At 39.1% G+C, this 26,950-nt stretch overlaps 1 protein-coding gene across 11 annotated transcripts in view; it reads left to right on the top strand.

The window, feature by feature from the left end:
* The window catches only part of ZPBP (zona pellucida binding protein), a 138,250-nt gene extending 114,308 nt beyond the window's left edge, over positions 1-23,942 (top strand). For all 11 annotated transcript variants that reach the window (XR_015163270.1, XR_015163268.1, XR_015163271.1 and 8 more), the window contains one exon: positions 23,732-23,942. Coding sequence is in view for 6 of the 11 variants with exons in the window: in XM_086398602.1 (XP_086254728.1) it covers positions 23,732-23,826 (95 nt within the window). In the remaining 5 variants the exon portion in view is untranslated. The remainder of the gene's footprint in view (positions 1-23,731) is intronic.
* Positions 23,943-26,950: the final 3,008 nt, after the last annotated feature.

The following is a 26,950-nucleotide window of genomic DNA, read 5'->3' as shown; positions in this document are numbered from 1 at the left end:
AATTACTCTGGATTATATGGCAACTCTGTTTAACTTTTTGAGTACTTGTCAAACTGTTAAGCACAGTGCATGCAAAATTTTACAGTGCTTCTAATAATATACAAGGGTGTCTATTTTTCCTCAACCCTTGTTACTTTCCTTTAAAAAATTGTAGCTGTCCTTGTGTGTGAAGTAGTATCTTAGTATTGACTTAGTAGTATCTGTGTATTCCCAAGTGACTAATGATACTGAGCATTTTTTCCTATACTTGGTGGCCATTTTTACATCTTCAAACAAATGTCTAGGCAAGTCCTCTGTTCATTTTTTAAGTTGGGTTTTTGTCTTATTCTTGTTGAGTTCTAAGGACTATTTACATACTCTTTATTTAGCCCATGTATGGTTTGCAAATATTTATCTATTCTCAGATATTTTTTTCACTTTACTGATAATGTCCATTTGTGCATAGAAGTTTTTTCATTAAGTCCAGTTTATCTTTTTCTTATTTATTGCTCATGCTTTTGGTGTCATATCTAAGAAAAACTGTTGTGAAATCCAAAATTGTAAAAAAAAATCTACCACTTTTCTTTTTCTCAAAGAAAAATATTTGTGGTAATTTTTAGAAAGCATTTTGAGTTAGGGGTCCAGACCTATTCTTTTCATGTGGTTGTCTAGTTGTCCTGGGACCTTTCATTAGAAAGGTCACTTTGGGTGATTTTGTCATCCTTGTTGAAAATCAGTTGCTGTTGATGTACGAGTTTATTTCTAGACTCTCAGTTCTATTCCATTTGTGTATGTTCTATCATTTTATAGTACTATAGAGTCCCTTGGACTGCAAGGAGATCCAACCAGTCCATTCTGAAGCAGATCAGCCCTAGGATTTCTTTGGAGGGAATGATGCTAAAGCTGAAACTCCAGTACTTTGGCCACCTCATGTGAAGAATTGACTCATGGGAAAAGAGTCTAATGCTGGGAGGGATTGGGGGCAGGAGGAAAAGGGGACGACAGAGGATGAGATGGCTGGATTGCATCACTGACTCGATGGACATGAGTCTGAGTGAACTCCGGGAGTTGGTGATGGACAGGGAGGCCTGGCGTGCTGCAGTTCACGGGGTTGCAAAGAGTTGGATACGACTGAGTGACTGAACTGAACTGAACTTACTTTATATAATGGGGAACTATATTCAATATCTTGTAGTAATCTATAATGTAAAAGAGTCTGAAAAAGAATATATGTATAACTGCATGAACTCAGGGAGTTGGTGATGGACAGGGAGGCCTGGCATGCTGAGATTCATGGGGTTGCAAAGAGTCGGACACGACTGAGCGAATGAACTGACTGACTGAACTGACCAACTGATACTGTTTTGATTATTGTAGCTTTGTAAGGAGTTTTGAAATTTGTGAGTACTCTAGCTTTGTTCATTTTTTTCAACACTATGTTGTATATTTGAGACCCCCTTGAAATTCCATGTGAATTTGAGGATTATCATTCCAACTCTTCAAAACAAGTTGGCGGGATTTTGATTCAGAATACATTGGATCTGTAGATTGCTTTGGACTCTACTGTGATCTTCGGGGAAGGCAATGGCACCCCACTCCAGTACTCTTGCCTGGAAAATCCCAAGGACAGAGGAGCCTGTAGGCTGCGGTCCATGGGGTCGCTAAGAGTCAGACATGACTGAGCAACTTCACTTTCACTTTTCACTTTCATGCACTGGAGAAGGAAATGGCAACCCACTCCAGTGTTCTTGCCTGGAGAATCCCAGGGACGGGGCATCCTGGTGGGCTGCTGTCTATGGGGTCGCACAGAGTTGGACACGACTGCAGCGACTTAGCAGCAGCAGCAGCAGCATACTGTGATCTCAATAATACTGTCTTCCAGTTCCAGAACATAGGATGTCTTTCCCTCTATGTAGGTCTCTTATTTCTTACAGTAGTGTTTTATAATTTTAATGTACAAGTTTTTCACCTCCTTGGTTAACTTTACATCTGGATTTTTTTTGTGGATTATCATGCAGATAAAATTGTTTTCCTAATAAAATTTTAGAAATTTTCACTGCTGCTGTATAGATGTAACTGATTTTTTGTGTGTTGATGTTGTATCTTGCATGCTGAATTCCTTTTTTAGCTCTAGTAATATCTATGTGTTCTCAGATTTCTCTCCCTCTTTCCTACTCCCTCCCTCCCTCTTCCCATCCCCACCTCCCTGCCATGTGTATATAAACACATATAATCATAGGCCTGATTCTATGCTAGTTTTAGAAATCAATTCAGTTGTTGGGTTTGTGGCCAATTACCTGTGTCTAGTTCCAGGTTACCTTGTTAAATTTCTCTACTACAAGACTCTAACTGGTTGGCCCTGAGAAAATTTACTTTATAAAAAAATTATAGTCATATTCAGGTTACTGTGATATTACTAGATGGGATCCCCTCACTGGGCCAATTAATTATGCCTGCTCTGACTCTGGCCATAAATTTGAGCTTTTTTCTGTTACTCAAGCTCAATCAGAGCAACAAGAAAAGTTTCAGCAAAGGAGGAAAAAATCTCCCACAATTATGGGATGGATTTATATAGATAACACCAGGCTATGGTAATTTAGGTTTAAAGTCTCCTCTGTGTTGGAAACAATTAGATCATACTAAGGACAGACACACTGAAACTATACTCACAGAAAACTAGTCAATCTAATCACACTAGGACCACAGCCCTGTCTAACTCAATGAAACTAAGCCATGCCCGTGGGGCAACCCAAGACAGGCGGGTCATGGTGGAGAGATCTGACAGAATGTGGTCCACTGGAGAAGGGAATGGCAAACCACTTCAATATTCTTGCCTTGAGAACACCATGAACAGTATGAAAAGGCAAAATGGTAGGATACTGAAAGAGGAACTCCCCAGGTCAGTAGGTGCCCAATGTGCTACTGGAGATCAATGGAGAAATAACTCCAGAAAGAATGAAGGGATGGAACCAAAGCAAAAATAATACCCAGTTGTGGATGTGACTGGTGATAGAAGCAAGGTCTGATGCTGTAAAGAGCAATATTGCATAGGAACCTGGAATGTCAGGTCCATGAATCAAGGCAAATTAGAAGTGGTCAAACAAGACATGGCAAGAGTGAATGTTGACATTCTAGGAATCAGCTAACTAAAATGGATTGGAATGGGTCAATTTAACTCAGATGACCATTATATATCTACTACTGCAGGCAGGAATCCCTCAGATGAAATGGAGTAGCCATCATGGTCAACAAAAGAGTCCGAAATCCAGTACTTGGATGCAATCTCAAAAACGACAGAATGATCTCTGTTCGTTTGCAAGGCAAACCATTCAGTATCACAGTAATCCAAGTCTATGCCCCAACCAGTAATGCCGAAGAAGCTGAAGTTGAATGGTTCTATGAAGACCTACAAGACCTTTTAGAACTAACACCCCAAAAAGATGTCCTTTTCATTATAGGGGATTGGAATGCAAAAGTAGGAAGTCAAGAAACACCTGGAGTAACAGGCAAATTTGGCATTGGAATATGGAATGAAGCAGGGCAAAGACTAATAGCGTTTTGCCAAGAAAATGCACTGGTCATAGCAAACACCCTCTTCCAACAACACAAGAGAAGACTCTACACATGGACATCACCAGATGGTCAACACCGAAATCAGATTGATTATATTCTTTGCAGCCAAAGATGGAGAAGCTCTATACAGTCAGCAAAAACAAGACCAGGAGCTGACTGTGGCTCAGATCATGAACTCCTTATTATACCAAATTCAGACTTAAATTGAAGAAAGTAGGTAAAACCACTAGACCATTCAGGTATGACCTAAATCAAATCCCTTATGATTATACAGTGAAAGTGAGAAATAGATTTAAGGGCCTAGATCTGATAGTCAGAGTGCCTGACAAACTATGGAATGAGGTTTGTGACATTGTACAGGGATCAAGACCATCCCCATGGAAAATAAATGCAAAAAAGCAAAATGGCCATCTGAGGAGGCCTTAAATAGCTGTGTAAAGAAGAGAAGCAAAAAGCAAAGGAGAGAAGGAAAGACATAAGCATCTGAATGCGGAGTTCCAAAGAATAGCAAGAAGAGATAAGAAAGCCTTCCTCAGCGATCAATGCAAAGAAATAGAGGAAAATAACAGAATGGGAAAGACTAGAGATCTCTTCAAGAAAATTAGAGATACCAAGGGAACATTTCATGCAAAGATGGGCTCGATAAAGGACAGAAAAGGTATGGACCTAACAGAAGCAGACGATACCAAGAAGAGGTGGCAAGAATACACAGAAGAACTGTACAAAAAAACCTTCACGACCAAGATAATCATGATGGTGTGATCACTCACCTAGAGCCAGACATCCTGGAATGTGAAGGCAAGTGGGCCTTGGAAAGCATCACTACGAACAAAGCTAGTGGAAGTGATGGAATTCCAGTTGAGCTATTTCAAATCCTGAAAGATGATGCTGTGAAAGTGCTGCACTCAATATGCCAGCAATTTTGGAAAACTCAGCAGTGGCCACAGGACTGGAAAAGGTCAGTTTTCATTCCAATCCCAAAGAAAGGCAATGCCAAAGAATGCTCAAACTACCGCACAATTGCACTCATCTCAACACGCTAGTAAAGTAATGCTCAAAATTCTACAAGCCAGGCTTCAGCAATACATGAACAGTGAACTTCCTGATGTTCAATCTGGTTTTAGAAAAGGCAGAGGAACCAGAGATCAAATTGCCAACATCCGCTGGATCATGGAAAAAGCAAGAGAGTTCCAGAAAAACATCTATTTCTGCTTTATTGACTATGCGAAAGCTTTTGACTGTGTGGATCACAAAAAACTGTGGGAAATTCTGAAAGAGATGGGAATACCAGACCACCTGACCTGCCTCTTGAGAAACCTATATGTAGGTCAGGAAGCAACAGTTAGAACTGGACATGGAACAACAGACTGGTTCCAAATAGGAAAAGGAGTACGTCAAGGCTGTATATTGTCACCCTGCTTATTTAACTTATATGCAGAGTGCATCATGAGAAACGCTGGACTGGAAGAAACACAAGCTGGAATCAAGATTGCCGGGAGAAATATCAATAACCTCAGATATGCAGACTACACCACCCTTATGGCAGAAAGTGAAGAGGAACTCAAAAGCCTCTTGATGAAAGTGAAAGAGGAGAGTGAAAAAGTTGGCTTAAAGGTCAACATTCCGAAAACCAAGATCATGGCATCCAGTCCCATCACTTCATGGGAAATAGATGGGGAAACAGTGGAAACAGTGTCAGACTTTATTTTTCTGGGCTCCAAAATCACTGCAGATGGTGACTGCGGCCATGAAATTAAAAAGACGCTTACTCCTTGGAAGGAAAGTTATACCCAACCTAGACAGCGTATTGAAAAGCAGAGACATTACTTTACCAACAAAGGTCCATCTAGTCAAGGCTATGGTTTTTCCTGTGGTCATTTATGGATGTGAGAGTTGGACTGTGAAGAAGGCTGAGTGCCGAAGAATCAATGATTTTGAACTGTGGTGTTGGAGAAGACTCTTGAGAGTCCCTTGGACTGCAAGGAGATCCAACAAGTCCATTCTGAAGCTGATCAGCCCTGGGATTTCTTTGGAAGGAATGATGCTAAAGCTGAAACTCCAGTCCTCTGGCCACCTCATGTGCAGAGTTGACTCATTGGAAAGGACTCTGATGCTGGGAGGGATTGGGGGCAGGAGGAGAAGGGGACGACAGAGGATGAGATGGCTGGATGGCATCACTGACTCGATGGACGTGAGTCTGAATGAACTCTGGGAGTTGGTGATGGACAGGGAGGCCTGGTGTGCTGTGACTCATGGGGTCGCAAAGAGTCAGACACGACTGAGCGACTGAACTGAACTGAACTGAACTGAACTGACTGTCTATGTGTTCTCAGGTTTCTCTCCCTGTTTCCTACTCCTTCTCTCCCTCTTCCCATCCCTGCCATGTGTATATATACACCCACACAATCTTGTAAGCTACAGTTAGATAAATAACTTTTTCTTTTATAATTCAGGTGCCTTTTATTCTTTTTTCTTGCTTAATTGCTCTCTCTAGATCTTTCTGTAGAATATCCTTGCCTTGTTCTTTACCTTAGGGGGAAAACTTTCAATATTTAACTGTTAACGATGCTACTACCTTTGCATTTTTCATAAAGGCCTTCGTTAGTTTGAATTTTTTCAATTTATTCCTAGTTTATTGAGTGTTTTGGATTTTATCAAATTCTTTATCTGCGTCAATTGAGATGATTATGTAGTCCCTCCCCCCCTTATGTTTGTATGATGTATTACTTTGATTGAATTTTTATACATTTAGTTACCTTTTTGGTTCCTCGGATTTACCCCACTTTATTACGGTGACATTTTCATATAGTGCTGCAAGTTGTTACTAGTATTTTGTTGAGGATGTTTGCATCTGCATTCAAGAGTTATTGCCTTTTATTTCATTGTCTTAGTAATATCTCTGTCTGACTTTGATATCACAGATTGATTCAAAAGTGTTTTTTTATTTCTGTTTTTGAAATAGTTTGAGAAGAATTGGTTTAATTTTTCTTTAACTATTTGGTAGTATTCATCAGTGAAGTCATCTTACCTTGAGATTTTCATTATTGGAAGTTTTCAGTTAATAACCGAATATCTTTACTTGTTACAGTTTTCTTTAGATTTTCTGTTTCTTCTTCAGTTTGTAGTGCATGTGTTTCCAGATATTTTTCATTTTTGTCTAGCTTACCAAATTTGTTCATATATAATTTTTCTTAGAATTGGCTTATCCTTTTTATTTCTGTAAGTTTGGTAGTGATGTCCTGTGTTTTCTGATTTTAGAAATTTGAATCATCATCTTTTTTTTTTTTTTTATCTAGCTAGAAGCTTGTCAGTTGTTTTAGTCTTTACAAAACTTGACTTTTCTTTCCCTTGCTTTTCTCTATTTTTTAAATTCCCTCTGTCATTAATATTCACTTTAATCTTTCTAAAAGGTTTTCTTCCTTCTGCCACTTTTGATTTAGTTTGCTCCTTTCTCATCCATTCCTGGAGAAGGAAATGGCAACCCACTCCAGTATTCTTGCCTGGAGAATCCCATGGCGGAGGAGCCTGGTGGGCTACAGTCCACGGGGTGCAGAGAGTCGGACACGACTGAGCGACTTCACTTTCACTTTCACTTTCTCATCCATTCAGGTATATAGTTATCTTATAAATTTAGGATCTTTCTCTTTTGTTTTTTCAGTGTAGGCATGTAGTGATGATAAATACTCCTCTGCTTTCACTTAATCTCATATGGTTTGGTGTGTTCTGTTTTCATTCTAATTCTCAATATGTTTTCCAGTTTCCCTTTTGATATCTTCTTTATCCTGGTGGCCTTTTAGGAGTGTGTTGTTTAATTTCTACATTTTTGTGAGCATTCCACTTTTACTTATGCTACTGATTTCTTCAGTAGCTTCATTCTCTTGTGATCGTAGATGATTTGTGTGATGCCGTTTAACTTATGAATAATTGTCTTGTGTCCTAAAATGTTGTCCATCCTAGAAAATAATCCATGTGTACTTGATAAAAATGGATATTTTGTTTCTGTAAATGAAGTGTTAGGTATATCTATTGAATTTAGTTGGTTTATAGAGTTGTCAAATTCTGTTTCTGTTTTAATCCTCTGTCTAGAAACTATCTATTATTGGAAGTGAGGTAATGAAATCTCCAATTATTATTGTAGAGCTATCTATGTCTCCCTTAATCCTGTCAGTGTTTGCTTTATGTATTTTCTGTACCTGTTTTTGGTGTGAAATAGTTTTGATAATTATTGTATCTTCTTGGTGATTTAATCCTTTTAGGAATATGTAATTTCCTTTTTCTCTTATAACAGTTTTAGACTTAAAGTCTATTTAGACTGAATAAGTCCCAGCTTTTTAAAAATTACAATTTCCATAGAATATCTTTTTCTCTTTCAACCTAGTTGCTTCATTTGGTCTAAAGTGAATCTCTTCCAGAAATTGCATATAGTTGGATCATGTTTTTTTTAATTCATTCTGCCAGTCTCTATGTGTTCTGATTGTAGAGTTTAATCCATTCACATTAAAAGTAATTACTGACAAGAAAGGACTTATTTATGCCATTTTACTATTTCCTGTATCTTGCTTGTTTTTAAGACTTCTTCTAAAAATTATTTCTGAAAGTTTTTGCTTGATCACTCATTTTTCTTTAGTTGGACTACCTTTTGGAGCTGCCAGTAGCAGTGCTGATGTTGATCTATTCTTAAACTTTTATTTCTCTTCTTAATGAACAGTTTATATAAATAGATAAGTCTTTGTGTTTACTGACATATTCTATTTTTGTCTTTATTCTGCTGTTAGGCACATCCAGGTTTGTTTTGTTTTACTTCAGGTATTTTACTTTTGGGATCTAAAATTTTTAATTGTTGTATTTTGAATGAAGTGAGTGAAGTGAAAGTCACTCAGTAATGTCTGATTCTCTGTGACCCCATGGACTATACAGTCCTTGGAATTCTTCAGGCCAGAATACTGGAATGGGTAGCCTTTCCCTTCTCCAGGGACTCTTCTAAACCCAGGGATCAAACCCAGGTCCCCTGCATTGCAGGGGGATTCTTTACCAGCTGAGCCACAAGGGAAGCCCAAGAATACTGGCGTGAGTAGCCTATCTCTTCTCCAGCAGATCTTCCCAACCCAGAAATTGAACCAGGGTGGTGGTGGTTTAATCACTAACTCGTGACCACCTCTTGTGATCCCATGGACTGTAGCCCACCAGGCTTCTCTGTCCATCTGATTCTCAAGACAAAAATACTAGAGTGGATTGCCATTTCCTTCTCCAGAGGATCTTCCTGACCCAGGAATCGACCCTGGGTCTCCTGCATTGCAGGCAGATACACTTACGCTTGCTGCTTTAAAGTCTTATGTGCTAACTACCACATCTGTGTTATTTTGAATGTTTTTATTAGAGTTTTTTTCTTGACTATGTGTTAATTTTCTGTATCTTTAACAATCTAATGATTTTTATGGCAAAGTGATAGCTCTGCTTTTTTTTTTAATTTTATTTTATTTTTAAACTTTACAATATTATATTGGTTTTGCCAAATATTGAAATGAATCCGCCACAGGTATACATGTGTTCCCCATCCTGAACCCTCCTCCCTCCTCCCTCCCCATACCATCCCTCTGGGTCGTCCCAGTGTACCAGCCCCAAGCATCCAGTATCGTGCATCGAACCTGGACTGGCGACTCCTTCCATATATGATATTATACGTATTTCAATGCCATTCTCCCAAATCATCCCACCCTCTCCCTCTCCCACAGAGTCCAAAAGACTGTTCTATACATCAGTGTCTGTTTTGCTGTCTCGTATACAGGATTATTGTTACCATCTTTCTAAATTCCATATATATGCGTTAGTATACTGTATTGGTGTTTTTCTTTCTGGCTTACTTCACTCTGTATAATAGGCTCCAGTTTCATCCACCTCATTGATAGTGGTATGTAGAGTCTTCTACATACATACATACATAGAGTCTTCTACATACATAGAGGAAGAATTTTTCTTCCTCTAAAGAGTATTGATTTATATTCGAATAATATGCTAGATTCAAAATCTAAACTGCCTCTTCCACTGTGGGCAGCATCTTCTTTGTTCAGCTTTCCAACTCTTTCTGGTTTTGAACTTCTTATAATATTATTGACTCATGTGAAGGCCACACAGCAGCCAGTCATGTGTATGGAGTTTATATACAGATTTTAGAACTCTTGTTCTGTTTCTGCCTGTTACCTTGAATTTCTCCCATTACTTACCTTATCTTCTGGTGGCCCAGAAGTCTGTCCTCCTATTTTTTGTAACCAATTAGACATGATTTTTGCTTCAGTTTTCGCCACCCACGTGCCATATGGACTGATCAGGGCTCACTGCTGAAATGGGTTATGACAGCGATTTTCCCCAGCACAGTTTTCTTCCTTCAGGTAACCTGACTAGTATTAGCCTGTCTTTGCTACCCTGCAGTGCTGTCAAATAATGTGTTTCCTCTTTCACATGTTATCATTGTTTTCTACAGATTGATTAATTCAATATAGCTAGTACTAGAATTCTTTGCTACTTTTTTTTATCATTGTAAACATTTTTCCGTGGTACACTTTTTGGTTTAATATTGTATAAGTCTAATTGTTTATTTTCTCTGTTTCCTCTTATAAAAGTCTTAACCAGCCTCACAACCAGGAAAAAATTCTCTAGTAATGTATTTTTATTGTTTCAAATTGTGTTTCTTTACTCTCAGATCCATGAAATAAGGGCACATATGTGTGTGTGTGTATACTTACATGTGTATGTACATGTATACCTATATGATATATATATATACACACAAATTACATGTATATACACATATAAAAAAGTTGGCTTAAAGCTCAACATTCAGAAAACAAAGATCATGGCATCCGGTCCCATCACTTCATGGGAAATAGATGGGGAAACAGTGGAAACAGTGTCAGACTTTATTTTTCGGGGCTCCAAAATCACTGCAGATGGTGACTGCAGCCATGAAATTAAAAGACGCTTACTCCTTGGAAGGAAAGTTATGACCAACCTAGATAGCGTATTGAAAAGCAGAGACATTACTTTGCCAACAAAGGTCCGTCTAGTCAAGGCTATGGTTTTTCCTGTGGTCATGTATGGATGTGAGAGTTGGACTGTGAAGAAGGCTGAGTGCCGAAGAATTGATGCTTTTGAACTGTGGTGTTGGAGAAGACTCTTGAGAGTCCCTTGGACTACAGGGAGATCCAACCAGTCCATTCTGAAGGAGATCAGCCCTGGGATTTCTTTGGAAGGAATGATGCTAAAGCTGAAACTCCAGTACTTTGGCCGCCTCATGCAAAGAGTTGACTCATTGGAAAAGACTCTGATGCTGGGAGGGATTGGGGGCAGGAGGAGAAGGGGACGACAGAGGATGAGATGGCTGGATGGCATCACTGACTCGATGGACGTGAGTCTGAGTGAACTCCGGGAGTTGGTGATGGACAGGGAGGCCTGGCGTGCTGTGATTCATGGGGTCGCAAAGAGTCGGACACGACTGAGCAACTGAACTGAACTGAACACATATGTGTACATTCACATAAATATATATATATATATATATATATATGTCTTTTACAGGATCCTCTTTTTTGTTTTACTATTCCCTTGTAATTAAATATCTTGATATGTAGGGTAAATAGCCTTCCTTTTTTCTTTTAATTGATTTGTCAAGTAACATAAAATCATTGAGGTTTTATTTGTGAGTTCAGTGCGGGTATAGATTAATTTGTTTAAAATTTACATTTTTCCATTAACAGCATAAAGTTGAATTTTTAAAAATTCAGTCTGAGAATCTGTCCAGTGATATGCTAGTTTAACTGATTCATGTTATTGAAAATTATATCTGTGAGATTCATTCACATTTTTGTGGTTACAGCACAATTAAATTTTTTTTTCTTTTCTGGGTGTAATACTCTTATTTTATGAATATATCAAGGGAGATATATCTGTTTTATTGTTGGTTGAAATTTCTTTCTACTCTTCAGTTTTACTGCTGTGACAAACAGTGGTGTTGTGAATATTTTTGTTTGTATATGATAAGTCTTTGGCTAATATTGGACTTTAAGAAATACATTAAAATATGTCAAACTGGATCAATACATCAAATTTAGAAAACACTTTTACAACAGCAGTGTAGGACATATCCTATTGTTCTATATCTCTGCCAGTTCTTGGCCTGTTGTTTTCAGTTGCCTAGTTGTGTCTGACTCTTTGCAACCCCATGGACTGCAGTATGTCAGGCCTCCCTACCCTCACCATCTCCCAAAGTTTGTCCAAGTTCATGTCCATTGCATCAGTAATGACATCCAGCCATCTAATCCTCTGACACGGCCTTCTCCTTCTGCCCTCAATCTTTCCCAGCATCAGGGACTTTTCCAGTGAGTCAGCTGTTTGCATCAGGTGACCAAAATACTGGCGCTTCAGCATCAATCCTCCCAATGAATATTCAGGGTTGATTTCCCTTAAGATTGACTGGTTTAATCTCCTCGCTGTCCAAGGGACTCTCAGGAGTCTTCACCAGCACCACAGTTCAAAGACATCAATTCTTTGGTGCTCTGCCTTCTTTATAGTCCAGCTTTCACATCCATACGTGACCAATGGGAAGACCATGGCCTTGACTGTATGGACCTTTGTTGGCAGAGTAATGTCTCTGCTTTTCAACACACTGTCTAGGTTTGTCATTCTTGACATAACTAAACTTTTAAATATTGGCTATCTGATGAGTATTTCACGCATCACATTTTTATGGTAAAATATTTCAAAGATTTAATATTTTAAGCATATTAAAAAGTACAAATTAGTGGCAGTAAGCATATTCACTCTGTTGTGTGTTAATACCTTTCACGTCCAGAACTTTTTCATCTTCCTGAACTGAACTTCCGTGCCTATGAGACCCTGACTCCCCATTTCCCCTCCCCTTCGGTGCTGGCAACCGTCGTGCTTCTTCTGTCCCTGTAGATACGACTGCTCCAGGCACCTGTGTGAATGAAATCATACAGCATTTGTCCTTTTGTGATTGGTTTATTTAACTTGGCATCTGTGTTGTAGGATATGTCAGAATTTCCTTCCTTTTTAAGGCTAAATAATATTCCACAGCGTTTGTGTGTGTGTGTGTATCACATTCCCACCTCCAACATGTATAATGTGTGCCCATAACACATTTTCATCCCATTTCACAGCACTTTTTGTAAGTTCATATTCCCACATTAATACATTTTCTTTATCCACGTGTGTGTGCCATATTGTCTTTATCCCTTCATCTGTCAGTGGACATTGGGTTGCTTCCGTCCCTTGGCTATTTTGGATAACGCTACACTTATTACATGGGTGTGCAAATACCTCTTCAAGATCCTGCTTCTGGTTCTTTTAGATAAATACTGTACTGCTAAGTTGCTCCAGTCGTGTCCGACTCTGTGCGACCCCATAGACGGCAGCCCATCAGGCTCCCCCGTCCCTGGGATTCTCCAGGCAAGAACACTGGAGTGGGTTGCCATTTCCTTCTCCAATGCATGAAAGTGAAAAGTGAAAGTGAAGTCGTTCAGTCGTGTCCGACTCTTAGCGACCCCATGGACTGCAGCCTACCAGGCTCCTCCATCCATGGGATTTTCCAGGCAAGAGTACTGGAGTGGATTGCCACTGCCTTCTCCAATACTGTATTACGTTGGGCTACATAACAAAATTCCAAACTGAATGGATTGAACACCAGAAATTCATTTTTTGCACTTGTGAAGATTGGAACACCAAGTTTGAGGTATTGGTGACTCATTTCCAATGAGTGCTCTTCTGGCTTGCAGGTGGCATAGGGGGTCACTGTCCCATTGTCCTTACGTGGTATTTCCTTGGTTCAAGAAAAAGTTTTGGTCTTTGATGTAGTTCACTTCATCTGTTTGTCCTTTGTCCTTGTGCTTTTGTTAACGTTCAGTTGGCAAGTTGTGTTGGACTGTTTACTGCAGCACACAGGCTTCCCTGTCCTTCATTATCTCCCACAATTTGCTCAGACTTATTGCCATTGAATCAGTGATATCATCCAATGATCTCATCCTCTGTTAAACCCTTCTTCACCCTTTCTCAACCTGTATTTTGGTGTCATAAAAATAATTGTAAAATCTGAAGTCATAAAGCTTCTTCTGTTTTCTTCCAAGAATTTTACAGTTTTAGCTCTTATGGTCTGTGAGTTAATTTTTATATATATTGTGTAAGCTGAGAGTGCAGCCTCCTTCATTCTCATGTCAGTTTTCCCAGCACCATTTGTGAAAAAACTGTCCTTTCCTCATTGGATGATCTTGGTATCCTTGTTAAAAATTATTTGAGAGTTTATTTCTAAGCTTTCTATTCCTTTTGTCTATGATTCTGTCTTTATGCCAGTATCAGGCCATTTAAATTACTGTAGATTTGGAGTATTTAAATCAGCAAGTGTGAGATGTTCAACTGTATTCTTTCACAAATTTGCTTAGGCTATTTTGTTAAGATTTTCTATTTCTTCCTGGTTCAGTTTTGAAAAGTTTTACTTGTCTAAGAATTTGTCCATTTCTTCCACGTTGTCCATTTTATTGGCATATAATTGCTGATAGTAATCTCTTATGATCCTTTGTATTTGTGTGTTGTCTGTTGTGATCTCTCCATTTTCATTTCTAATTTTATTGATTTGAGTTTTCTCCCTTTGTTTCTTGATGAGTCTGGCTAATGGTTTGTCAATTTTATTTATCCTTTCAAAGAACCAGCTTTTGGCTTTGTTGATTTTTACTATGGTCTCCTTTGTTTCTTTTGCATTTATTTCTGCCCTAATTTTTAAGATTTCTTTCCTTCTACTAACCCTGGGGTTCTTCATTTCTTCCTTTTCTAGTTGCTTTAGGTGTAGAGTTAGGTTATTTATTTGACTTTTTTCTTGTTTCTTGAGGTATGCCTGTATTGCTATGAACTTTCCCCTTAGCACTGCTTTTACAGTGTCCCATAGGTTTTGGGTTGTTGTGTTTTCATTTTCATTCATTTCTATGCATATTTTGATTTCTTTTCTGATTTCTTCTGTGATTTGTTGGTGATTCAGCAGCATGTTCTTCAGCCTCCATATGTTGGAATTTTAATAGTTTTTCTCCTGTAATTGAGATCTAATCTTACTGCATTGTGGTCAGAAAAGATGCTTGGAATGATTTCAATTTTTTTAATTTACCAAGGCTAGATTTATGGCCCAGGATGTGATCTATCCTGGAGAAGTTCCATGTGCACTTGAGAAAAAGGTGAAATTCATTGTTTTGGGGTGAAATGTCCTATAGATATCAATTAGGTCTAACTGGTCTATTGTATCATTTAAAGTTTGTGTTTCTTTGTTAATTTTCGTTTAGTTGATCTATCCATAGGTGTGAATGGGGTATTAAAGTCTCCCACTATTATTGTGTTATTGTTAATTTCCCCTTTCATACTTGTTAAAATTTGTCTTACATATTGTGGTGCATCTATGTTGGGTGCATATATATTTATAATTGCTATATCTTCTTCTTGGATTGATCCTTTGATCATTATGTAGTGTCCTTCTTTGTCTCTTTTTACAGCCTTTGTTTTAAAGTCTATTTTATCTGATACGAGTATTGTTACTCCTGCTTTCTTTTCATCTCTATTTGCATGGAATATCTTTTTCCAGCCCTTCACTTTCAGTCTGTACGTGTCCCCTGTTTTGAGGTGGGTCTCTTGTAGACAACATATATAGGGGTCTTGTTTTTGTAGCCATTCAGCCAGTCTTTGTCTTTTGTTTGGGGCATTCAACCCATTTACATTTAAGGTAATTATTGATAAGTATGATCCCATTGCCATTTACTTTATTGTTTTGGGTTCAGGTTTATACACCGTTTTTGTGTCTCTTGTCTAGAGAATATCCTTTAGCATTTGTTGGAGAGCTGGTTTGGTGGTGCTGAATTCTCTCAGCTTTTGCTTGTCTGTAAAGCTTTTGACTTCTCCTTCATATTTGAATGAGATCCTTGCTTGGTACAGTAATCTGGGCTGTAGGTTATTTTCTTTCATCTCTTTAAGTATGTCCTGCCATTCCCTCCTGGCTTGAAGAGTTTCTATTGAAAGATCAGCTGTTATCCTTATGGGAATTCCCTTGTGTGTTATTTGTTGTTTTTCCCTTGCTGCTTTTAATATTTTTTCTTTGTGTTTGATCTTTGTTAATTTGATTAATATGTGACTTGGGGTGTTTTGCCTTGGGTTTATCCTGTTTGGGACTCTCTGGGTTTCTTGGACTTGGGTGATTATTTCCTTCCCCATTTTAGGGAAGTTTTCAACTATTATCTCCTCAAGTATTTTCTCATGGTCTCTTTTTGTCTTCTTCTGGGACTCCTATGATTCGAATGTTGTGGCGTTTAATATTGTCCTGGAGGTCTCTGAGATTGTCCTCATTTTTAATTCGTTTTCCTTTTTTCCTCTCTGATTCATTTATTTCTACCATCTATCTTCTATTTCACTAATCCGATCTTCTGCCTCTGTTATTCTACTATTTGTTGCCTCCAGAGTGTTTTTGATCTCATTTATTACATTATTCATTATATATTGACTCTTTTTTATTTCTTCTAGGTCCTTGTTAAACCTTTCTTGCATTTTCTCAATCCTTGCCTCCAGGCTATTTATCTGTGATTCCATTTTGATTTCAAGATTTTGGGTCATTTTCACTATCATTATTCAGAATTCTTTATCAGGTAGATTCCCTCTCTCTTCCTCTTTGGTTTGGTTTGGTGGGCATTTATCCTGTTCCTTTACCTGCTAGGTATTCCTCCTCTCTTCATCTTGTTTATATTGCTGAGTTTGGGGTGGCCTTTTTGTATTCTGGCAGTTTGTGGAGTTATCTTTATTATGGAGTTTCCTCACTGTGGGTGGGGTTGTATCCGTGGCTTGTCAAGGTTTCTTGGTTAGGGAAGCTTGTGTTGGTGTTCTGGTGGGTGGAGCTGGATTTCTTCTCTCTGGAGTGCAATGAAGTGTCTAGTAATGAGTTATGAGATGTCAGTGGTTTTGGAGTAACTTTGGGCAGCCTGTGTATTGAAGCTCAGGGCCGTGTTCCTGTGTTGCTGGAGAATTTGTGTGGTATGTCTTGCTCTGGAACTTGCTGGCCCTTGGGTGGTGCTTGGTTTCAGTGTAGGTATGGAGGCGTTTGATGAGCTCCTATTGCTTAATGTTCCTTGGAGTCAGGTGTTCTATGATGTTCTCAGGATTTGGACTTAAGCCTCCTGCTTCTGGTTTTCAGTCTTATTTTTACAGTAGTCTCAAGACTTCTCCTTCTGTACAGCACCATTGATAAAACATCTAGGTTAAAGATGAAAAGTTTCTCCACAGTGAGGGACACCCAGAGAGGTTCACAGAGTTACATGGAGAAGAGAAGAGAGAGGAAGGGAGTTAGAGGTGACCCAAATGAGATTAGGTGGAATCAGAAGAGGAGAGAGCAAGCTAGCCAGTAATCACTTCCTTATGTGCGTTCCACAGTCTGGACCACTCAGAGATGTTCATGGAGTTATACAGAGAAGAGAAGAGGGAGGAAGGAGACAGAGGTGGCCAGGAGGATAAAAGGCGGGAATGAAAAGGAGAGAGACAGATCCCACCAGTAATCAGTTCCCTAAGTGTCCTTCACCATCTGGAATACACAGAGATGCAGAGAGTTGGGTAGAAAAGAGAAGGGGGAGGGAGAAGACAGAGGCGACCTAGTGGAGAGAAAGGAGAGTCCAAAGGGGGAGAGAGCAGTCAAGCCAGTAATCTCGCTCCCAAGTAAAAATGGGTACCGAAGGTTGGGTTCTTAAAGGTACAAAATTGATAACAAATACCAAAAAGCAAAGATTAAAATTCTAGAGTAGAGGTTGGATTTTCAAAAATACAATATTAAAGAAAAGAAGAAGAAGAAAAAAAACAAAGTCACAAAAGTTGTTAAATATATATATGTATGAAGTGTGCTTTAAAAAATAGTCTTTTTTTGGAAAAGTAATAGTAGGTTATAAAAATTAAAGGAGTAATAGAGGACTTAAAAATTTAAAAAAAGAAAAGAAAAATAATGATCATAAAAATAGTAAAAATATATCTAGGACTTTCTCCGGTGGTATTGTGGGCAGTGTGGGGTCAGTTCATTTTCAGATAATTCCTTGGTCCGGCTTATATTTCTCAAGATCTATAGGCCCCTTCCTATGTAGTCGGTACTAACTACAGGGTTTTAATCTATTGCACCTATCACTTCCAAGGCGGTTCGCTCGGTTTTAGCTTCTGTTTGCTGGTCTCTTCAGTGTCTGATTTCCGCCCTGACACAAAGGGGCGGTGGTGGCCACTTTTTTAGGCTCACTTGTTCAGTTGTGCTGTGGGGAGGGAGGGACGCTGCAGACAAATAACACTGGCGTGTACTTGTAATGTCTCAGCCACACTGGGCCTGCCCCCACTCATGGTGTGTGCACCCTCCCTGCCCACACAGCTCAGGCTCTAGGTTGCTCCACCGGGAACCATCCGAGGCTGGCCCTGGGCTGCATGCACCTCCCAGGTCTAAGCTGCTCAGGTTCAGGCACTCGGGTAGTCCTCAGAGTCGCAGACTCTGTTGGGCCTGTGTTTTGTGCCCTTCCCAGCTCCGAGCAGCTCGGGTGATGAGGTGTTTGGCGAGCGCGGTCACTGCGACTTATCACCTCTCCCGTCCCTGCCGCTCGGTTTTCTGGGTGTACAACTTGTGCACCTTCTCAGGCGGATGACTGTCCAGAACCCCAAGAAGTCTTAGTTAGCAAAGAAGCCTGCTTGCAGTTTGGTAGATAATGTCTCTCTGGGGCTGTGATTGCTCCCTTCCGGCACTGGCTGCCTGTCACCAGAGGGGGATGGTCTGCAGCTGGCTAGTTCTGTTCAGCCCTTCTGTGTGCGGGCCTGGCGGTGTCTTAGGGCTTTTCGCATGGTAGCTATCCCACAGTCTGGTTTGCTAGCCCAAATTAGTTCGCTCTGATTACCCTTGGGGGCATTCAGGCCCGAACCTTAGTCTAAGCAATGCAGCCAGCGCCTCCCTACCCAGCCTCGCTTGCTAGTGGCGGGTGCAGGCGTCTGAGCTGCTTCTCCGCTGGTTGAGTTACTGTTGGGCTCGTAATCTGTGGGTTTTAATTACTTACTTATTTTTCCCTCCCTATTATGTTGCCCTCAGTGCTTCCAAGGCTCGGCACAGCCTTGGCAGTGAGAGTGTTTCCTGGTGTTTGGAAACCTCTCTTTTTAAGACTCCCTTCCCGGGATGGAGCTCCGTCCCTACCTCTTTTGTCTCTTTTTTTGTCTTTTATATTTTTCCTACCTCCTTTCGAAGACAATGGGCTGCTTTTCTGGGTGCCTGATGTTATCTGCCAGCATTCAGAAGTTGTTTTGTGGATTTTACTCAGCGTTTAAGTGTTCTTTTGATGAATTTGTGGGGGAGAAACTGGTCTCCCCATCCTATTCCTCCACCATCTTAGGACGACCTCCTGCTTAGGCTATTTTGAATCCCTTGAGATTTCAAATGAGTTTTGTGATGGATTTTTCTGTCTCTGAAAATACCACCACTGAGATTTTGATAGAGATTTCATAGAATCTATAGTTTTCAGAGACAGAGATTTCATGGGTAATTTTTAGTAGTACTGACATATTAATAACATTAAATACTAAAGAACATAGGATATCTTTCCGTTTATTTGTCTTTGGTTTATTTCTGCAATTTTTGGTAGTTTTCAGTACACAAGAAATTGCCTCCATGGTGAAGTTACAATAGCATATATTTTTGATGCTGTTGTAAGTAGAGCTGCTTTTTTTTTTTTTTTCCTTTCCTTTACAGATTGTCTAGTCTATAGAAACACCACTGATTTTTGCATGTCAATTTTGTATCCTGCAACCTTGCTGAATGTTGTATCAGTCAATATTTTTTAGTGTGGAATCTTTAGGATTTTCTTCATATGAGATCAGTTCAGTTTGATCGCTCAGTCATGTACAACCCTTTGCAACCCCATGGACTGCAGCACACCAGGCTTCCCTGTCCTTCATCATCTTCCAGAGTTTGCTGAAGCTCATGTCCATTGAGTCAGTGATGTTATCAACCCTCTCATCCTCTGTCATCTCCTTCTCCTCCTACCTTCAATCTTTCCCAGCATCAGGGTCTTTTCTAAGGAATCAGTTCTTCACATTAGGTAGCTAAAGTATTGGAGTTTCAGCTTCAGCATCAGTCCTTGCAAAGAACATTCAGGACTGATCTCCTTTAGGATGGACTTGTTGGATCTCCTTGCAGTCCAAGGGACTCTCAAGAGTCTTCTCCAACACCACAGTTCAAAAGCATCAATTCTTCGGCACTCAGCTTTGTTTATAGACCAACTCTCACATCCATACACGATACTGGAAAAACCATAGCTTTGACTAGACAGACCTTTGTTGGCAAAGTAATGTCTCTACTTTTTAATATGCTGTCTAGGTTGGTCATAACTTTCCTTCCAAGGAGCAAGCGTCTTTTAATTTCATGGCTGCAGTCACCATCTGCAGTGATTTTGGAGCCCCCCTCCCAAATAAAGTCTGTCACTGTTTCCATTGTTTTCCCATATATTTCCCATGAAGTGATGGGACCTTAGTTTTCTGAATGTTGAGTTTTAAGCCACCTTTTCCACTCTCCTCTTTCACTTTCAAGAACCTCTTTAGTTCTTCTTCACTTTCTGCCATAAGGGTGGTGTCATCTGCATATCTGAGGTTACTGATATTTCTCCCGGCAATCTTGGTTCCAGCTTATGCTTCATCCAACCCAGCATTTCTCATGATGTACTCTGCATATAGGTTAAATAAGAAGGGTGACAATATTCAACCTTGACGTACTCCTTTTCCTATTTGGAACCAGTCTGTTGTTCCATGTCCAGTTCTAACTGTTGCTTCCTGACCTGCATACATATTTCTCAGGAGGCAGGTCAAGTGGTCTGGTATTCCCATCTCTTTAATAATTCTCCAGAGTTTGTTGTGATCCACACAGTCAAAGGCTTTGGCATAGTCAATAAAGTAGAAGTAGATGTTTTTCTGGAACTCTGTTGGTTTTTCTATGATCCAGTGGATGCTGGCCATTTGGATCATACCCACTAAAAACAGGGATAGCTTCACTCTTCCTTTACCATTTGAATTTGCTTCCTTTTTCTTGTCTAATTGTTCTGGGCAAGACTCAGTACTGTGTTCAATGGAAGTAGAGATGGTCGCCATCTTTTTCTAATCCTGATGTTGCAAGAAAATGCTAAGCTCCCATCTCAAGGGATTTCCTAGTTGAACTTCTCATTAAGAGCATGCTCAGTGTCTTATAGTTTGATCTTTATTTGTGTGTCCCAAATTCTTGATTTGTCTGAGCACTATTCTATGGATCAATAAAGTAGCAATCATTGGATATTTGTATTTTCTCTTTTGGGCCTGTTTTTAATTTTCTGTCCTTTTCTCATTGATTGATATGAATTATGTATGTTTTCTGAATGATAGTCCTCTGATGGCTACATAGCTGCAACTATTTCCTAGGTTTCCTGCTTGACTATTGTCAATTTTATTTCTTTTTATTAAGTTTCTAATTTTAATACTAAATGAATCAATTATTTTCTATTATTGCTAGTCACTTTCTTTTTAAAGAAATTAGTCCCCATCTAAAATTCATGGAGATTTTTTTCCTGTATTTCCTTACCATTTCTTTATATGTTGATACTGATTAGTCACCAATGGTTCCTTCTCTTCTTATTGAAATAATCAAAATTTAATTAGGCTACTCTTTTAATTGTAGCTATGAGATATTCCATTCCCTGAGACTCAAACCTGAAAGATAATTTCACTAATTTTGTACTTTAAATTTAATAATATTTTAGCATTTTTCCTCAATTTTGCTTAAGAGAGAACAAAATATTTCAGAATATATCCTAGGAGAGAGTGTTACAGATAAGGGCCCTGGTCTGGTACTCAGTGGTGAAGAATCTGCCTGCTAATGCAGGAGATACAGGTTCAATCCCTTGGTCAGGAAGACCCCTTGAGAAGGAAATGGCAACCCACTCCAGTGTTCTTGCCTGGGAAATCCCATGGACAGGAGGGCCTGGCAGTCTATAATCCATGGGATCACAAGAGAGTTGGACATGATTTAGCGACTAAACAATATACATATACAGTATTATGAAAGCTGTTTAAATATAAGAATATTTATTAGAATATCATTATTTATGCTTTGGTTTCAATGGTTTTATGCCAGTTTCTGTTCTGTTTGTGACAGTCATGTAAAAATATGTGTGTAAGACTTCATGTAGGCTTCTGTTCTCCATGTTTAATGATTTAACATTTTTAATACCTTTGCTCAGTCTTTCCATATTTGTGCTTCAAGAAATATTAATATGCTTCTTTGAGAGAATGTGTACCATGGTCACACTTCTTTGAGAAACACTATATCATTAGAATTTTACCACATGCATTTTTACTTTAAATACTCTTCTTATTACTGCAGCAAATCAATTTAATTTTGTTTACCAATTTTTTTTCCATCTGGAACATTAATTTCCAAATAAAATATCTATTAAAACCGAGGAACTCTATGAAACCTAGAACAGAGAATACTTTCTCTGAGTGATGGTTAAGATATTTCCCAATTTGAGAAAATATGTATTTTGAAAGAAATATGAAATTAAATAATATAATATGACCCAGATCCAATCAGTGACATGTATTATTAAAATTACGGCACTAAAAAAAAAAATCTTATTTCATGGCCTATGATAACCCATCCTTGGATGTGCTCTTATTAACATCTTTGTGGTCCCTTGGCTGATGACATATGCGATAGGAAAATCGGAGACCCAAGCCCTGTTAGAGGGCTGATGTCTTCCCATGACCTTCACGGCAGTACACACGTAGAAGAGGTGGGTGAAGATAGCAGCCATGCAGTGCACAGGGCTAAGCATTTGTTGAGTCAATGCTTGTCACAAACTTGGTGTTTTCTTTTGTAAGTCATCTGATTTCAGTCCTCACAATAACACTATGACTTGACTGTCATTGTACCTCTTTTAGAAATGTTCAGTTCAGTTGCTCAGTCATGTCCGACTTTTTGTGACTCCATGGACTGGAGCATGCCAGGCCTCCCTGTCCATCACCAATTCCCAGAGTTTACTAAAACTCATGTCCATTGAGTCAGTGATGCCATCCAACCATCTCATCCTCTGTTGTCCCCTTCTCCTCCTGCCTTCAATCTTTCCCAGCATCAGGGTCTTTTCAAATGAGTCAGTTCTTCGTATCAGGTGGCCAAGAAATGAGGAAGCTAGAACTAAGAGAATTGACTACTTTGCCCAGGATCCCAAACTTAGTCAACAAAAAGAATGTATTTAACATAACGTATTGGTTTCTTTCTACCTTTCTTTATTTCTCATCATGCAGAAGGAGCATTGGTAATACTCATGATAGATCCTTATGTTAGGGATGACCAAACTGAGTTACATTTTAGGATAAGTAGTTTTTCTAAAATTACACTTTTAGCCCATGATAGAAATAGAATTTGAAACCAGATGATTGTTAAAAATAATCTGCAAGTCCTTCCCATATTTGCGGCTGTCTTTATACATCTGGAGTATGCTTACTATGGACCATCTGGTAGTCACATTGTTCTAGAATTTCCAGGATGGCCAATAAGCCTTCTAATGTCAACACTGTGGGCTGTCTTGGCTTAAGCTTACATGAGACATTTAGAGGAGTCAAACTCATAGAAACAAATTGTGGAATGGTGGCTGCCAGGACCTAGAAAAGGGGGAATAAGGAGGTGTTTAATGGGTGTAGAGGTGCAGTTTGTCCCAGATGCAAAAGTTCTGGAGATTAGTTGTGCAATGATTTGAGTATACTTGACACTACTCAACTATCCAGAGGGATGGTATGGTGAGGGAGGAGGGAGGAGGGTTCAGGATGGGGAACACATGTATACCCGTGGTGGATTCATTTTGATATTTGGCAAAACTAATACAATTATGTAAAGTTTAAAAATAAAATAAAATTTTAAAAAAAGTATAAAAAAAATAAAATACTTGATGAACAAACAAATAATAAAAAAAAATGGTTAAAATGGCAGATTTTATGTTATGTGCATTTTACCACATTTAAAACCAAAAAGAAAAAAAAAAATCTTCTTTGAAAATGTATTCTCCATTAAAGTTAAACTACATGGCATTAGGAGACTGTTACTTATTAACTTATTTTTTATTCACAGTAATCTGCAGCCCTGGATCTTATAACTCCCGTGATGGAATTCACTGCCTTCAGTGCAATAGCAGCCTGGTGTTTGGAGCAAAAGCATGTTTATAGGTCCATTTTGAGCTCGTCGATGGTTTGTCAAACACAAAAGTATATTTTTGAAGTATTAATATATAATAAATCACTATTATGCCAAAATTAAATGTATTAGATTTTACAAAAAAAAAGATGTCATTTTAATTGAAATGCTGTATATCCAAATTCTTTATACACAGAACAGCCAATAATCTTTATTCATTAATGCCAGACCTACATATGACTCCAAAATATTTCTTGGGTCACTGTATTTAAGATAATTTCAAATATACTATATTAGGTTAACCCAAAAGGTTTTTATTATTTTTCAAAAATTGCCCATTTTGTCATTCAGTTCAGTTCAGTTCAGTCGCTCAGTCGTGTCTGACTCTTTGCGACCCCATGAATCGCAGCACGCCAGGCCTCCCTGTCCATCACCAGCTCCCGGAGTTCACTGAGACTCACGTCCATCGAGTCAGTGATGCCATCCAGCCATCTCATCCTCTTTCGTCCCCTTCTCCTCCTGCCCCCAATCCCTCCCAGCATCAGAGTCTTTTCCAATGAGTCAACTCTTCGCATGAGGTGGCCAAAGGACTGGAGTTTCAGCTTTAGCATCATTCCTTCCAAAGAAATCCCAGGGCTGATCTCCTTCAGAATGGACTGGTTGGATCTCCTTGCAGTCCAAGGGACTCTCAAGAGTCTTCTCCAACACCACAGTTCAAAAGCATCAATTCTTCGGCACTCAGCCTTCTTCACAGTCCAACTCTCACATCCATACATGACCACTGGAAAAACCATAGCCTTGACTAGACGAACCTTTGTTGGCAAGGTGTTGTCATTATTGTATGTTAACTAATCTGAGGCCACCATATTCTTCTACAGTAATTGTAATTTCAGCTTGTTTCAGTTCTTTTCTTTAATTTTATGTAATTTTATTCCTTGCAGTTTGAACTTTCATAGCTCAAAGTCACTTTTTTAAAACTCCAAGTCTTATTATTGCAATTTTTAGCTACTTTAGTTAAGACCTAGACCCATACAGACACATACCCCCAAACACATTATGGATTTTTAATACAGTTCACTGTGGTGATCTTAAACTTTTCAGTTTAAAGTCCCTCAAATTATCTTTTTAACATCTTAGAATAAAGCAGTCATTGTAGGTGCCTAAATTAACATTTGAAGGACTTCTCTGGTGGTCCAGTGGTTAAGAATCTGCCTTGCAATGCAGGGGACACAGGTTCAATCCCTGCTCGGGGAACTAGGATGCCACATGCCAAAGAGCAACTAGCCCACACACAGCTAGACAGTCTCTGCTGCGTGCCACAACTAAGACCCAGTGCAGCCCAATAAAGAAATGCATGTCTTTAAAAAATGAATAAATAATTCGCCATTTGAGCTTTTGTGGAGACAAAGAGGAGCTAAGCAACCCCTTCCCCAACAGCCTCTCTAAGGATGAGAGTCCAGCAGCTCTTCTACTCCTTCACTGTTAAAGCATCTGTGACAGGCATTGCTACAGCCACCTCACACTCTCTCACCCTGGGGTGTTGTGTTCCAATATGAAAAACTGCCACAAATTTAGACATTAATTACAGGGAAAATACATGAGTAAATCACAGAATCAGTAGCTTCTCAGTTTTATACTTACTGCTTTATTATACTTGTATCAGCTTTATTATACTCTCTTTGGAATGTTTCCTGTGTTTCTCTTCATCTTTCCTTTCTTGAGACATGAACACATGTGAATGGCAAATGCACACAGGTTGGATCTGGGCACAAGTGTGCAGGACACTGGACAGTTTACAGAGAGGCATTTACTGACCCTGAGGCCCTGCATGGCATTTTGAAAGGTCCAGTTACTATATTAGCTTCTCATTTGTTCTCCCTGTAGGTAAGTGTTACCTGGAATTCTCACAGAAATACAGAGGCAAGGGAAATGACATTTCTTTGTGAGCCCTAGTGATGTTTCTCTAACAGGCCTTTGGACTGTAATCGTTTTGTAATTGTTTTCCTCTATTTTTGAGAGGTTTTTCAGGAACCTTATTTCTACCCTTAAGTAACATGTTTCTGCTGTTTCACTGTTTGGGTAGCTTATTGTTCTTCTAGCACATGCTTTCTGTAGCTTGTAAAAGACCTATTAAGTCTCCATCTGTGAAAGCAGTGCAGCCTCCTTGAGTTTCCAAATTTCTACATTGTATAGTATGATGAATTGGGATACGTATTCTTTCCTTTGTACTCCCTGAGTTGGGATTAGTTTCTTCTTCTTCTTTAACAGCTCAGAGGACTTGAATTTCCCATGCGTCTTTGTAAGGAGTGACCAGGATCAACTGGGAAGCAGCATGGGGTGTTGCGGTGGTGTGGGCAGAGGAGGGCAGAAGGACTCAGGGTGAGAGGGGACAAGGGGCAGGGCGATCACGGCCAGCTACAGATTCTCACCTCACGGAGGCTGGCCAGAAGCAGGGCCACGCAAATGACGGGGCGGAGCAGGCCAGATTTAAGCGTGCAGGCAGAGAGAACAGTTTGTAGAAACTGAAACAGAGAATAGACTAGGAGAAGAAAGAGAAATGTTCATTATTTCTCTTTCTTGGGTCCCATAGTGAAATGTTCTTTGCCCTGTTTGATCACGTGTCACATTTATTTTAGTTGCCTGTATGTCTGTCTTTCACATTCAACAATATTAATACCAGAGTATTCCTAGTTTCCTAGCCTTCTTCATAGCACATAGCTATGAGCTTAGTAAGTTTTCAGTTACTTAATAGATTATTAATGTCCCATCAATATAAATGCTTTAAAACTAAGATAAAAGTTGCCTCTATCGTATTGACAGATTGGTTGTGGAATGTTGAAAGTTGTAAGCAGTTGACAATGTGTATGATTAAAAACTATCAACTAATCCCTAAGATAGATTGTTGACATAAGGCAGTTTCGATGTTTATTATTTTTGTTAATATCAAAATAATATCTTGCATTTATATAATGATTTATTTTTATCGAAACTTTTCTTAAATTACACAGTCTGATGTTTACATTGACCTGTGAAGTTATGGCAAATATGATTCCATTTTGTATTTTATTTTTTAGATTTTTTCTCATTATAGATGTGTAATATGTACTCATTTGGCAATATGTAATATTGGTCCAGTAATTTCACTTAAAGGACACT

Source organism: Bos grunniens, chromosome 4 (genome assembly GCF_055505025.1).
Source record: "Bos grunniens cultivar Pamir isolate PY7600 chromosome 4, Bosgru_T2T1.0, whole genome shotgun sequence".
Lineage (NCBI taxonomy): Eukaryota > Metazoa > Chordata > Mammalia > Artiodactyla > Bovidae > Bos > Bos grunniens.
This window is presented reverse-complemented; position numbering and strand designations above follow the sequence as displayed.